The 15693-nt window shown below is 39.1% G+C and overlaps 1 protein-coding gene across 1 annotated transcript in view; it reads right to left on the bottom strand.

Annotated features, from left to right (window-relative positions):
- Window positions 1-15693, bottom strand: part of arid5b (AT-rich interaction domain 5B) — a 72707-nt gene that overhangs the window by 14222 nt on the left and 42792 nt on the right. Inside the window, exons 5-6 of the mRNA XM_026191077.2 lie at window positions 4723-4886; window positions 2713-2986 (exon numbers count right to left, since the gene is read on the bottom strand). Of these exons, the coding sequence (XP_026046862.1) occupies window positions 2713-2986; window positions 4723-4886 (438 nt within the window). The remainder of the gene's footprint in view (window positions 1-2712; window positions 2987-4722; window positions 4887-15693) is intronic.

Below are 15693 nucleotides of genomic sequence, written 5' to 3'. Positions count from 1 at the left end.
CATTTTAAAAATTCAAAAATTGTATTATTTGGGTACTCTGGCTTCCTCCCACAGGCCAAAAATATGCATATTAGGTTAACTGGTGATTCTAAATTGGCTGCATCAGCCCTGTGATAGACTGGTTCTCTGTCCAGGGTGTACACTGATGTTCACCCTATGACAGCTGGGATAGGTGTTTAAGAAAATGGACCGATGGATGAAATTATCTGGCTCCAACTCTTGAAATGTGAACACTTTCTTTTTCTTTTCATTTTACTAAATACATCAGCAGGGAGAAAAAAACCCCAGTTCATTGGATTTCACCTTGCACGCTGGGATTCTGTGACTTTTTCATAGTTTCACAAATGAATCACTGATTAGCTGTAAGTAGAACACTAAACAACATGTTGATCTCTAGATTAAACAGAGAAATTGTTCATTTCCACCTTCCAGCAAAGATAAGAATATCTTGAGCCTCTAAAATGTAAAGACATCTTGTGCTTATCTTGACAGAAAACTGAATATGAGGCCGGCTGGTCTCAGATGAGCACCTGAGCTCTAAGATGTTTAATTCATACAAACCTTGAAGTGAAACATGAATTCCGCATGAGAGTGAGGCAGGAAAACAAGTGGGTGCTGAGCTAAACCAGCAATATTAGCATTTCTCTGTTTAAAATAGATTATGAGTCATTCGAGGTAAAGGCAGACCGACTGAATTTCAGTGGTTAGCGGTCTTATCTCTCAGCCAGACTGTAAAGCTTCACTATTATGGTGTTAAAGGTAAGACTCCAAGGCTAGAAGATGAGGTGGAATACGCAGAAATAGTCTTCGTTCAGGCTCAGATAGGGTTTTTTTGGAGGTGAGTCAAATGGATATTTTAGTGATCCAGCCAACAAAGCATGGGTAAGTCTGGTAAATCAATCAACCATCTGTTGCTTTGTTAAACTCTGGAGAACTTCATAAAAGATTATTACTCAAATGCAACTGAAATAACATAATTTGGATTTCCATTTCAGGAAAGTGAGCTCTGATCTTTTAATGCATTTGTAGCAAGTTTAAAGAGAAGACTATGAAAACGGCGTCTGATTACATCTAAGGGTTTGTTGTATTAATTATGATGTGTTTTCCTTTTTTCCTCCTCTTTACATGTGCTGATGTGCGCTCGCTGCCAAGGACGAAGTTTAAACAGCATGATTTCACCATTTAATGAGGGCCTTGCTTATGATGTGTCTGGTTTTGAGATTCAAAGCATGTACTGTATGTAAAACAGTTGGCGCGTGGACCTCGACTTTATTCTGAGCTCAAACTGAGAAATGCCAGCTAAAAGTAAAGCGAGTTGGGTATGCAATTCTCCCTCCGACTCTCTACGTATTCCTCGCTCCCTCTTTATATCTCCCGCAACCACAATGACCTATTTAAGCAACAACATGTCGGCAGTCAAGATGACAGGACTGTCAAAATACCGCAGTGAGGTTAGCGCAGTCGAGTCGACCACAGCTTACCTTCGTGTAATAGTTTAGAGTAATGAGTTTTACTACGCTATAAACTGTCACTGTTACATTCAATAGGCATCTCTCCCCTCTCCCTGTCTCTCGTTAATTTGCTGGAGTTGTCGTGCTACATTCTGATCTGAATGGCTAAATTCTCCTTGGTTCCTCTGACATGAATGCAAATGTTATGTCCCTCCTTGAATAAAGACTGAGCATGAACTAAATCTGAAAACCACAGTTTGTGAAGAGAGCCCGCATTCTCATGCGTCTTGCCTCGACATCAAACACATAAAGCAAACACACTTTTTCACTTTCCAGAGACCACAGTGTGCCCTTTTTGATGCTTAGGTGCGCGTTTTTTCTTCTTCTTCTCTGTCCTGTTCACACCAAATGCAAGCTAAGCATCCGACCTATATTAGAAATCTTTCATCTTGGGCCGACGTGTTTCCCATACATGTGATGTTCTTTTAACACTGGTAGAGGACGTTCTTGGCCTTCACAGGAAACCCCTTTGACAAGTGAGAGAAGATATTCTCTCTTTATATAAAAGCCAGGCAAAATGTGCTCTGACAGGAAGTCTCCTGAGTCTTTTACTAACTGCTAGATGGGATTTTTCTCAACATAGAATATTAATCCTTTAGTTTATTATTACTACACACTGAGTTAGTTTTTTAACATTTTGGCTGCAGTTTAAATTCTGGGGCCTTAAACATAACGCCCATCACATATGGGAGCACATGAAACTCTCACACTCTAGATGAATAGGAGAAAGTCCACCATTGACTAAAAACCAGCTACTTGTTTCTCCTTTGATCACAACAGGGGCTCTGCATATATAACATGTGGTTAGAGATGCCGATTAGAGTCCACGCAAGGTTTTCCCCTGCCCGTTACACCGACATGTGTGACTTACAGAGTGCACTTTCACTCTGATACATATACTTGTGTTTCTTTTCTCCAAGCACACGATATTTTAGGGTTCAAATAATAATGTGCTTTCTTTTTTCTGTGCAGGGAAATTCTGAGGAGGTTTGGGGGCTTTTTTTTTATTGCTTGTTCCTACAGGTGTCTTTTACTCCAAATTTGTTTTAATGTCCTCTCAGCCTCAGTCGATGTTACGACCTAAATTTTCAAAATAACTCCTGTAAAAATGTATCCACACAAATTTTTTACTATCGATTCGAGCGCTCCATTGCTTCAACAACGGCAGTGAGGGAATAAGAGAAAAAGTTGCCCTACTCACTCTGTTTGAAGCCGAGGAAGGGGATCCTCTCTATGGGCGTGTCTCTTTCTTTCATGTACTTGTAGAGGTCTACTAAGAAAGCCTGCTCCTCCGCTCGGCTCTCCTCTGATGTATCCTCCTCTTTATTGTCCTCTTTCTCGCTTCTCTCCTCCCTCTCCTTTTCCTTTCCTCTGTCCTTCTCCTCGGATAAAGATTTCTTACTGAGGCCAATGGCCTTTTGTTTGGCCAGTGCGGTTATTTTTCCGTTGGGTACCGTTTTACAGTTGGGTTTGACCTGCAAAGAGAGAGCATGCAGACTCAGCGGATGTATTTAGCGGAAAATTAAACCCTTAACAGAGTGTTATTCAAATGATGTCAGACAGTTTGTATGACTTTTGTTAGAGTTTAAGCACAAGTAAATATTCCTAATGGCCACAGAGGAAAACTCCCATTGATTATCAATGAAGCAGCTCTTCTGGTCATAACAGATTAGGCACAGATAGGTTTGACTCCAGCTTTGAGAAAGAATTGCTTATATTGATTTAACTGTCCAAGGTCATAGGAATGACTGTGGAAGAGCTTTTACCAAAGATATTTCCCTCACAGGAATATTACGACTAATGTCAGACAATAAACGAGGACAGAGGTACAAAATCATAATATCAATAGAAAGTGATACCACTAAACCGATGTTTTAAATAAAGAAAACATGACAAGACCTAGTAATGGGGCTTGATGATTATTTCTTGTTTCCAGTTTCCTCCATCGACTAACATGATTTCAGAATGAGTTGAGTGCTTCTCATTGGTGGAAACTGTTCTTAGATTAAAATATGAAATAACCCATTAATAACCCAATTTAAGATTACACTGTACCTGGTAAGAGGCTATTATGAGGAAAGTGACACAGACAAAAAAGTACCTCTCAACAAAAGATCCTATCATAATATCATAATCTATCAGTGATAAGTTAATCAGGTGAAATCACATTAGATTTAGGAAGAAGTCAATTATAGAAGTATAATCAGCAAATGCTGTCATAATAAAAATAATAATTTTTAAACAGTCTTCATTCCCCAGTCGTCCTTGCTTCATTTGTGTTGATTTGTGACATCCCTTTTTGTAGCACGTGGCCTTCGCAATCGTGTTGCTTTTTACACGTCCCGAATAGACTACACTGTTGCTGTGTTGGTCATTGTGTAGGAAAGTAAAGGTTATTCTGTAACTTAAGATTCAAGGACAACGTGGAAAGCAGCTGGTTGGCAACAAAAGCTGTGATCTTAACATAAAGCTAGTGGACTTTAAAGTTACTATTTGTTGTATAATATCCTTATAATATGTCTTTTACAAATATTTATGTAAGTGTAACCTTGTAGACTAGCTTACATGGCTATATGTTCTAAGGAAATGTAATATATGGTGTATGTATACCGTACAGGCAATGCGTGTAATAGACCTGCTGACTGGAGGATACCATGTCAGTGTCAATTTTTTGCTTTGCGTTGGCATGAAAAAGGTGTTTTTTCTCCAATAAAGTGCAGGAATGTGAAGTGGCAGAGCAGTTCCTCTCAGAGCACCGAGTCCGCTCAGAGTCATGTGAAGGACGCTCTGCAGGCAACAGCAAACAGCTTCCCCACAATTTTAACTAAAACTGATAAATTACTGTCTTACTAAGCCTAACCATAACAGTGTGCAAGACTGCTTCCTCCAGGCCAATTTGAAGAATCCAGGGATCAAACCCTGAACCCCGTAATTATAGGACAACATAACTCAGAATCTGAGCCAAAGCTGCCAAAACAGTTCTAGTCTGTGTTTTTTTTTTTTTTTTTATCTATAGGGTTATCTCTGGAGCATTCACGCATGCATGTACAGTGACACTGATGAGGCATCCTCTAGTGGACGCTTGTTACCGTGATATCGCAGCTGTTTTTATGGCAACACTTCTCCATTTTATTTTAAGAAATATTTGCTTTTAGCCCATGTCCCAGTTTTAACATGTAAATACTCCCTGAGGGAATGTAACTCATCTTACCTTGGTTGTAATTTTGCCCTCTGGACTAGAGGGTTCCTGTGCTGTCACTGCTGTCGAACCCTGGTTTGACCCTGATGACCCCTGACCCTGAGCCTGACTCTGGGAGTCTCTCCTCTGAGAGAAGGACAGCTTCTTCTTCCGAGGTCGCCCCTTCAGGTTGGGAGCTGACGGAAAGGGAACAATGACAATTAGATTTATCCATTTAGATGGAAATTTGCTTTTTAAAATCACTGAATACTTTCAGCTCTTTGTTGCCAACATCTAATTCTTTCATAATAATATACTTTGTTTTACAGGAAGAATAAAAAAAAAAGACTTAAAAAGAAAACGCCTTTTAAACCCAAATATGTATTTCTTGCCTGGGAACTTAGAGGGAGGGTATGACAGGAACATTTACAATCAGGGGAAAGGAATTTCACAGGCCTGCTAGCCTGTAGCTAATTATTTTTAAACTGGATTAGTGCAACATTGTGCTGAATGGGGTTGCAGCCTGCCAAATTGCTCCAATGTGCTAGTAAACACGATCCTCAAGTTCACTCCCAGCCTAAAAGAGAAACTCCATTTTAAATTCAGACAGATGTATTTTTAAGATTACAGATGAGGGCGTCATAACAGTCAGGCAGTTAGAATAATAATGAAAATGACAGATGCTGGTTAACCGAGAAACCCACAAAAGGGAAGAAATTTGAAACAGTCAGTTTGTGCTAAAAGAAATATTTCACACAGATGCTAGACAAACATAGCTTGTATTTTTTTCTAACCGCAACATATATAACATAAAAATGCTTTGTCTTGCCCCCCCGATTCTAAGCAACATAAATAATTACACTGTACTACAGCACATCAGATGAACTCATAATCATGACTCTATTTTTGGTTTCCCTCTGGTTAGTCTTCTCATGTCTTAAAGCTCAACGCTGTTAATTAAAAACACATGAACCTGCATGATAGGAGCTCTTTGTTTGAAAGGCTGGCAAATATAATTGCTCAGTTCACATTACACACACAATAAAGTATCTAAGCCCTCCAAGTCCTTTGTACACCCACGTTTATGTCAACCCGCAATTGTAATGTAACTTTTTGGCAGAGTGACTTGCCTCCTCGCAGCAACACAAACAGAGATAAGCTCAAAGGAGAGGGAAAGAAAAACTTCAAATATTCTAAGTTCAGTCATGTATTTCTCAGCGTCGACATTCTTTCTTTCCATCTGCAATGACAATTAAATCACATCCAAGGTTGTTCTCTGCCAAAAGGACTCTGTGATTATTTTTGTCGGATCAAATTCCCATCAAGAGAATGTTACAATAACACCAGAGCTGAATAAAACTAAGAGGCAGTCATTAAAAGGGTAAAATGATCACGACTCAGCAACCCATCACTTCATGTTGTTATTTTCACAACCGCTACGCTGCGGAGAAACAGCACAGGGAAAATTCCAAGGACATTTGTTGTGCATTTGTCATCTCTTTGGCACTAAAAAAACAAGTTTTCAACGCTGTAATCTTTACTTAGAAAGCGCTGGGTGTGTTCCTCCCTCCACTGTTTATCCACTTTGGTGCTTATCCGGCTCCTTTTATTCGGCCAATTACTCATTAATACTGAAAAATAACACATCTTATTGTATTTACTTATGTTTAATTTTGAAGGGTCATAGACATAAGCCATAAAATATCACAGTATGTTTCGTCTCAGCCAAATTGTGATGCTTAGGCTTTATGTAAGTAACACAAGCCATAAATATAAAGTAAAAAAGAAAATGAAAGCTTGAGATGACTAAGAAAACATATCTCATAGAGAACAAATATAAGAGGAGTTATTATGACTGCTTGCAGGTTTGAATCCAGATTTATCCTCCAACATGTGACATTAGATTTAAACAAACATCGCAGGTCCGAGTAAGGTCACACACTCAGTGTGGTTCTGTTTTTAGTCCAATCACTAACCTCGCTGACACCATACACTGAGTTACATAACCTGCCTGTCTGTTTACATTTTTCATCAAGTCAAATACTGCTGCGTAAGAAAAAGCTGCAATTACTGCAAAACGCTGCTGCATAACACTCTGCAACAGGGCAGCGAGTGAATCTGAATTCAGTGACTTATTGACAGAGGCCAAACAGAACACATTTAAACCAGCCAGGCAGATGCTGCAGATAGGGGTTAAATGGTGCATTCATGTACTTTTGTAAATATACAGAAACAAGCACACAAGGTCAAGTAAAGGCAATTTTTCTGTGCTGCAGAAGAAGCGCTGATCTGCTCTCCTCGTGGCAGAGTTGCGTAAGGGAGGAGTCATCAGCTTTAGAATAACACAAAGAAAATAAGACGTGGACTGACTCTGTGCAGATCGATTTTGTCGAATGGAAACACAGACATTTATAGTCTGTAGAAAAACAAAGCCAACATCACAAGACGATGATTTTACAGCACCCTGGGAGACGTGGTATTTTTAACACTCTGTGGGCATTAAGTGTTTTTGTCAATGTACTAGAAAAGAACGAGATCATTTAAGCACACTTGATACTTCCCCTCTGCAAGCCAAATATGGACCTTATAATCATACACCAAAAATGGATGCTGACCAAGCTTCCCCTTAAGTTAATAATTTCTTACTTTGTGGCTTTCTGCTTATTTGGGAGACATGCACTGAAGTGACCAGAGGACTCTTTCCTAGTCCCCCATAAAGCCCTAAGGCATACTGCTAACACATGCAGACACACACATACACCATCACCAGACACTGGTGTTATAGTAAAACAAAAAATAGTGACTAAATTCATATATATGGATAAGGGTTATTCCCATCATGAGCCACGAAAGTCACAATGACTTCAGCACAGAGAAGCACAGGATGAACACTTGATCTCAGGATGCAGCTGAATGCTTTTAACAGCTTTAAAACATTGCTTTGTCTAATAATTTCTACCCCCTCAGATTCAATTAGACACAGCCCTGGCACCTCTGTTTCATTGCTATTCAGCTGATGTCAATGATAATGAAAAACTCATTAGAGACAGCTCAGGAAGGGTTCTGACGGTTCTATGCATCAACAGAGGCGAGCCACAGGGAACCACAACAAAATGGACTGATTGATTGAGAGGCTGCTGTGAGTAGAGAGACATATCAAGCCAACTGGAGAATTCAAGTGATGGATGTCTCAGTTGATAAAGCTCACAAAGCTGACTGAAAAAGTGCAATATCTGCATGCTCACTTAATGAACAGGAGGGTGGCTTCACAGATCCTCTTTAAAGTAGTTGGACAAATGATCACGCTGATGGGCTGCATGGGCCAAATAATTGTGCTGTGCCTGTTTTTGTATTTGTTTGGCAAACTGAAATTAAAGGCTTAGAGGATAGAAAAACACTTTGATGTGCTTTACAGGATTAGTGGCCAACTCATCCTTTCATTTGGCACTTTGGAGTAACACTTATGACAGAAATAATCACTCACAACTACAGATGTGTGCAGTGGTTTCCTAATTTTAGCCACACCAGCAATATCGGTTAAAAGAATGGCAATTTTGGTCAGCTGAAAGATCAGTTCACCACTTTGGCACAGATGAAACAAGACAAAACAGCTAAACAGAGGAAATTTTTAAAGATGTTGTTAAAGGTTCACATGGATAACAATAATTTTGACTGAAAGTCCTCGACAACTGCAAAAAGTTTGGTACAGACTAGATTTTTAACTTGCTATTATCATGGTAAAAAATACAATAAAGTTTGATTAGGCTAGAAAAGTACACAAAGGTGGCAGAAAGCATCTAATCCCATAAATTAAGGTTATTCTTTAATGGGAATCTTGATTGTATTACCATAAATGTGCAGTCATACAGAAAGAGTGGGAGTTACTCACGCCTTTGTTTTCTAACACTAGTACATTTCCATGTTATTGTATTGTTTAGCCTGTTACATTATTCCATTGTTAGGTGGTTGCTAGGCAAGATGACGACATAATAGATCCTGCATTATGAAAGTTTTTGTGGGAATAATTGAGATGTTACCGTCATGAAAAAAGAATGACAGACTGCTTTTCTGAGGTGTTACAGTTGCATAAAGCTTCAAATGGGTCATTTTAGCCCATTTGTAGGTAGTTGCTAGGCAACATGATGACATGATATTATCTGATATAGATAAGAACCTCCAGGGGACGAAGATGTTCCTGTGTGCCAATTTTGGTTGCTCAACTCCTCATTGTACGCGAGGCAAACAAACAAACAGATTTCATGTATTATAGTAAGAAGATTATAACATGCATACTGACACAATGTCACCACTTCATTTTTTCAATATTAAAGCTACATTTCTCATGACACCCCTTGCATTTTTTCTCTGAAGCTATTTTCAAGTCAAAAGTTGAATCTACTGTTTTTCTTAATGACCAAAAACTCCTTATACAACATGTTGTTAGCACCACTGTAACTGCCTCGGGGAACTACACAGTGTGGTAGACTTACGTTAATTTACAATCATCCTTGTAATCTTATTATGCAAATATACAACGAGGATGCTATAAATGTTGATCATTCATTTTATTGACATTTACAAAGGTCAAGCTGAAATAAATCATTAGTAAAAACTGTTCAGAAATGCTACAAAGTTTCAAATGACAAACTAAACACTTATCTGTGGATTTTCTTGTTCAGTTCACTTTTAAGTGCTATAAATGCTTGATTTTTTGCTTTAGTGTTAATCCTTTTAATTATTACAATGCAGGGATTTGTTAGAGGAGCATTCATGACCAACAGTCACCTATTGTTTCTTTTTATTTCAGTGTATTTTACACCCAGTTTCAGGTTAACTATGATAACCTTATTCAGCTCAATAAATAACATTTTTTTTCAACTGTAGACAAGTTAAATGATAATTTCCCTCCTTAAGTGATGACTGTTCTGACTCATCACATTTGAAAGAGGAACATATGAGAGTTTTTATCCCCCAGACAAACTGCAATTGGGGAAGAATGCCCCATCTACGCTTTCATGAAACCAGACTCCCACTCATGCCTCTGCGCACATCCTTAATTCTACAGTTGAACTTCAACTACATCTAACTTCAGCTAATGGGGTTCAAGTTCAAACAAAGAGGAGAGCGAGGATGAGTGTGGTATTTCAAGAACAAGCACCAGAAGAACATGTTTTGACATATTTTGTTGTCTTACTTGGTTGCAAATTCACTAAAGGCCTGACACCCACTCAGCAATTATCAGAATAGCCCGCAGCCAAAGGTAACATTCATGTTGCAATACAAGGCCTTGCCTGTACAGTACAGTATGTCCCCCTGGATAGAATATGGCAAAATGTAATTTTGAAATTATAATTAACGACATTTATGGACAGAATTCTTGATAAAAAAAAACCCCCAAAGAAAACAAACAAACAAAACCACAGAAGCACAGCAAACCAAAATAAAATTATGTAACATCCTGTTGATGAACCTCTAAGCACATGCGGATCTTTAGAGCAAATATAGCATAACCACTCAAGTCAGTTCAGCAGCGCAGAGATATTGACGAGTGGAGTTATGTTCCAGAGCTTACAATCAATGGGAATTCTCCAAAGAGAGATCCTCTAGGTCAATTAGTTCAATAAGTAACTCCCTGATGAGTTACATGCTGAAGGTTCAGTAAATGTAAGGGCTTTTTTTTAAACTAAACACACTGTAAAGTTGTGAGAGAGAAGAGCTCTATCTGTGCAGGTGAGAAGCAGTCCTCAGGGAAGGATTTGTAAATGAAACTAAACTTGTGAATACGCCCACACTCAGACAAAGGAGGTCACTCAGGTCTGCTATACAAGCTTACAGTGGCGCATCGGAAATTTACCGCAAGTTATACAACATAAAGCACCGGGACAGACTCTTTGAGGACCGAGCAGCTGTATTTCCATGTATGCATAAAAAGATGCCACTGGAAAAAGGGGAAGTTTTTCAAACGGAAAACAGAAGCAGACTTAGAGAATTAAACAAAACAAAAAAATAGAATAAAACTAAATATGACTCATAAGGAACAATAATAGCGGCTGTCACAATGCAAACAAAACAACCAAAGGTTAAAAAAAACCTGACAAATAATGAATAACACATGACAAATCATGATACAAAGTGCCCTCTGATACAACGCTTAAGACACAGACTTTAATCTGTAGAGCAGTGGAGCATTAAATGTGCGATCAGCGAAGTGATATTGCACTTTGGTGAAACATTTCAACTCCACCGGAGGCACAATGAAGTGACAAGGGAGGCTCTTAAGCAACAAACCAACAGTACCAGACTGATTCCTCAGCCAGCGATGACGGGCAACCATGTGTCTTCACTATATGTACGTCAAAGAGCTCAGAGTTTGGAGGAATTTCAAGTACTTGTTCTCAAGGACTGGATGTTTCTGACCACACTTTCATGGAAAAAGCACGTCTGGGCTAATGTTTCTTCCTCAGGCTCATCTCTGAGTCAATACCTTGTCTATTGCTCTTTTGGTATTTATGACACATATTGCCAGCAATTTTAATCAAAAGGTTCTCAAGGGGAATGCAATACACAACACCTAAGCACATTTGTACTACAACCTACTGCACAGGTCGCCGCTGCTTACCACAAATTAAAACAACAGTTATTTGCCTTTCAAGCTGGCAGTAAATCAGGATGTGATAGATTTGTTTTTTACCGAATACCACTGGATATTTAAAAAACACACATTCTCCACCCACACTCACTGTTTTGGTTTAAAAGACTCGCTTAAATCTCTCTCAACAGTGCCCTTCATCAGAGCTGGCTTTAATTATACCCACACACTCCTATTAGAAAAAAAAGGAAATTCTGATTCCTATCTTTAATTCCTAATTGTGACCGCTTTGCCCGTGTGTATGGACTGTAAGTGACTTTGCACTTGCAGTCTGCAGAGATTCCGAAAACACAAGCAGTCCTACCAGTTATCTTACACTATGACCATAATTTAAAAGTGATGGTATAATAGAGCGAAGCATCAACAAAGGGAAGAAAGGATCGGAATACTTTTACAAACATTCTTTGTTTTATGAGGCAACCAAGCAAACTAACCCAACACAGATTTCACAATATCATGACCGAAACCAAAACAGCTCTCTTGATTTTCCTCATGTAAAGCAGCATTAGATGCCTCCTCCTCGCCGCGATTATGCCGCGACTGAAGCTGCCGTCACCTTTCGCATACTAACATCAGGCACTTTTGACATACTTGTAATTCTCACTTTGTCACATCTGACAGCAGAGCTATTCCTCTGTTCCTACGCTTGAGGCACGTTTCTGCTCAGAGTCATTTGAGACACATAAACACACAGACAGACACACAAAAACTTTAATGAACAGCAATACTTCAAGCATCTCCATCGCTGCAATCATCAAAAATTACACAATGCGCCCACAGAGCGAGCGAGTGTGTGTGGGTGGACACAGTACACTGTTTTTATTAATCATCAAAACCTCCGTAGGTTGATAGATGATACAAGTGTTAATTAATTTCTCATAAATATACAGGGGAAGATTATCATTGATAAAGTGCAAAACATTTCACACAAAACAATCCAAGAGTGCGGCATTTCATACTAGGTCAACCTCAGGGGGATTTCACATCAGTAACACTGAAATATTTTCATCACCGCTATTGCCTGTTTTTGACTATGAATGCATCTGCAGCATAAGAAGATATTTTAATACTGCTGTGCCTGAGAGCTATTCTGAATTTAATGAGGAGGAATTATTTGGCTTCTTCCTAGGTATGATAATAGTTACACGTTACTGTTATTACAAAAACACATCTGAGCTGTGCCAAGCCTTTAAAAACAACAACAACAAACTCACCTTCCAATTTAACAGAGGGAGAGGAGAGCGAAAGAGATAAAAATCAGTAAACACAGCAAAGCCCAGCAGCAAGAGCAACAATTTCAAATTTTCACTGGTGCTGTGTTTGGTGAGAGTACCTGTATCAGGAACTTGCTCTGACTACTAACACACAGAAAATCACTGTAATACAAGGCTATTAGAGCATGGCCCGAGTAAAAAGCAGGGATTAAGCCAACCTGTTTCTAAAAGAGGTCTAACAACAGTCCCCCTGAGGTACAACCGACTCATCCCCAGGTCCTCGACAGCTTCTTGTAAACAGCTCTTTCTTTCCAACAGCACCTTGATTGACTCTGCTCGAAGCGTTTTTTAAAGAGCAAGCTTGCCCAAATTACACACACAAAGAAGCTTAGCCCATTATTTGGTTTTTTTTTGATGTCTCTATTTTTGTCTGTGTAAATTTTTTTAAAACCTAATTCAGAGGAGGTGAAAAGAGGTTCACTTATCCTCTCCTTTTTATTAGGATAATAGAAAAATGATTTAAATTAACAACATTAAATTGGAGACAATGTCAATATTATTATCTATGTAAAATATTCACTCTTCGAGGGAAATATCCAACTCCTTAGCTTCTAAGTGCTCAGCTATGTTTGCCATTTAGTGGGAAATTAGTAGAATAAAGTGAGTGCACAGACACAACTCATAGGGCTGGGTGGGTCATTCCTGGTAATCCCCTTCATATTTCACACAGCCAGTTGAATAAATGTTAACATGGAAATCTTTTTTTTTTATTGGCGAAGCAAGTCAAACACATGTGTACTGACCAAACACTGACAGTTGTTATTATATATGAAATGTAAAAAGCTAGAAGGAACAAACAAAAACAGCCATTTCGTTCATTTCATTATCTTGTTCATATCTTTAGAATCTATACTTAAAGAAAAACTAAAAGAGAAGTCAGGGACGAGTTTTAAACAGGTCCGGGCGGAAACGACGTAGGGAGGAGATGAATGGAGGCTTCTAAGAACTGAAGTTTTTATTTTCTTTGCACGTTATTGATAATGACAACTATTTATAGACCATAAAGTAATTAAGACAATTTACAAATAAAAAAGGGCGTGTGGGTTGTTGAACCTGTCGGAATTGGGTGTACTGTATACTGTGACTTATTTTGCTGTTGTGAGTCAACATTAACGCAACAACCTAAGCCCCAAAACAAGTTTTCACTGGAACTTATCCTACAGTTGGTCTGCCAATTATCCCAAGGATACACAGCCATGGCTGGAAGACTCCCAGTTCAGAGTATTTTTCATACTTTTAATTTTTCTGTGTTGTTATGGGCTGGGGAGCAACACCCAGCTACCTGCATGGTTTGGTACCACTAGTGGTCAGAGAAAAATCTAACTTGCTCTCTCTAATGTGCGCTTAATGTTAGTGCGATTATGTTAATATATTCACAATGCAAAGATGGGAATCCGTGTGAGATTTTTACCAGACCTCCTCTTCGTTTCCAACAACTCTGACATCCCGTTCCAGTCTATTCCCCCAATCCTATCATTTCCTATACAAACACCGCATTATATCGGCTACAGTCTGTTTTTATTTCCCTCAAAGACGATTCCCCTTAGCTAGCTGACTGACAGCTGTGTGTGTATGCATCATTATCTCCTTCACAGAGCCTGTCTGTTGCCATAGCCTGTGGCAGACCTCAATCACACAGTATTAGAAATGACTTCGGTTTCTGCAGAGTGCCCTGCTTTTGCCTGCTGCAGGTGAGCCACACATTATATGAGCCAGCCAGATATAAGTGAACTAGAATATCTGTAACTACAAACGTGTTAAATCAGATACTTGTGTTTATCTGATTTAGCCAGCAGAACATGACAAGACATAATCAGATGCTGATAATATTCCTGTTCCTGGAAGTAGAGGTTATGGAGGCCAATTAAATGGAAGAGAAAATTAGAAATAAAATGTTCTATGAAGCATCCTACACCTACCGAGAAGCAGATCGGGTCTGCGTGTTTTATCAAAAAGAAACAGTTGTCATCTTTTTGTCACATAAACTCATTTTTTTAAATTGTCTATGTAGGTGCAATTTACTAAAAGCTTAAAAGGAAGAGTGCAGTGTTTAATCTGAATTTAGCTGATGTTTTAAATGCTGGTCAGGTCTGCAGTGTTAGTCTGTGGTTTCAGCATACAGTCAGGTAATAAGATCCACAACAGAGGGCCTATGCTAATGCCTTTTTAGACAGTGCACAGTAGATAAATCATGTTTATAGATTGATATCCTCCTCTATGGCCTCTGTGAATATAACAAGATTGCCTCCAATTGCATCTAAATATGAGCTTTACGCATGCAAACACACTGCATAATAAAATACCGCGCACACAGATATGGAATAAAGAGTCTCGCTTGCCATTTCAAACTACAGCCCACCACACTGGCTATTATCTGGTGTTTATTTTCTAATATGTGACTATACTGTAAAATGCTCTTTCTTTCTGTTAATCCTGACAATTTGTCAAATTTAAATCCAGCAGCAGTGCGCAGAACACATCAATTGAAAGTTAAATTAATTTTGTCCCCCCCTCCTTCTGCTGCCTGTTTTTGACTTTCTCCCACTCTCCTGCTTCTCCTATCTATTTCTCTTTCCTTTCTCTAATAAGTATGTGAGCGGTGGCAAATGTAATTACAAAGGGATGGGGTTGGGAGGGGGTGCGTGTGTGTGTGTGTGGTGGTGGTGGTGGTGGTGGTGGTGGGGGGGCTGCTATGCATACACAACAAAACGCAACATTAAAAAGCTATTATCAGAAAAAAGAACATTTTGGCAGATATATGGCGGGGGGCAGATCTCGCCATATGTTTGCGGAGATGGGGACAACAAGTCAGGTAGTAATTATCAATCATCATCAGGAGAAACTGTCAAAAACGCTAGGCCGGGCACGCTCTGACTAGTGTTGCCATGGAGACAAGCCCACATCCCTCTAAGTGTGTGTTTACCAGGACATTAAAAATACTCTCCCATATTTTTATCTCACACTTATAAAATCATGTAAATCGTTCTCTTGGCCTGCAGAGTCATGAGGGCTCAGTGTGTGTGTGTGTGTGTGTGTGTGTGTGTGTGTGTGTGTGTGTGTGTGTGTGTGTGTGTTAAAGAT

Source organism: Astatotilapia calliptera, chromosome 13 (assembly GCF_964374335.1).
Source record: "Astatotilapia calliptera chromosome 13, fAstCal68.1, whole genome shotgun sequence".
Classification (NCBI taxonomy): Eukaryota; Metazoa; Chordata; class Actinopteri; order Cichliformes; family Cichlidae; genus Astatotilapia; species Astatotilapia calliptera.
This window is presented reverse-complemented; position numbering and strand designations above follow the sequence as displayed.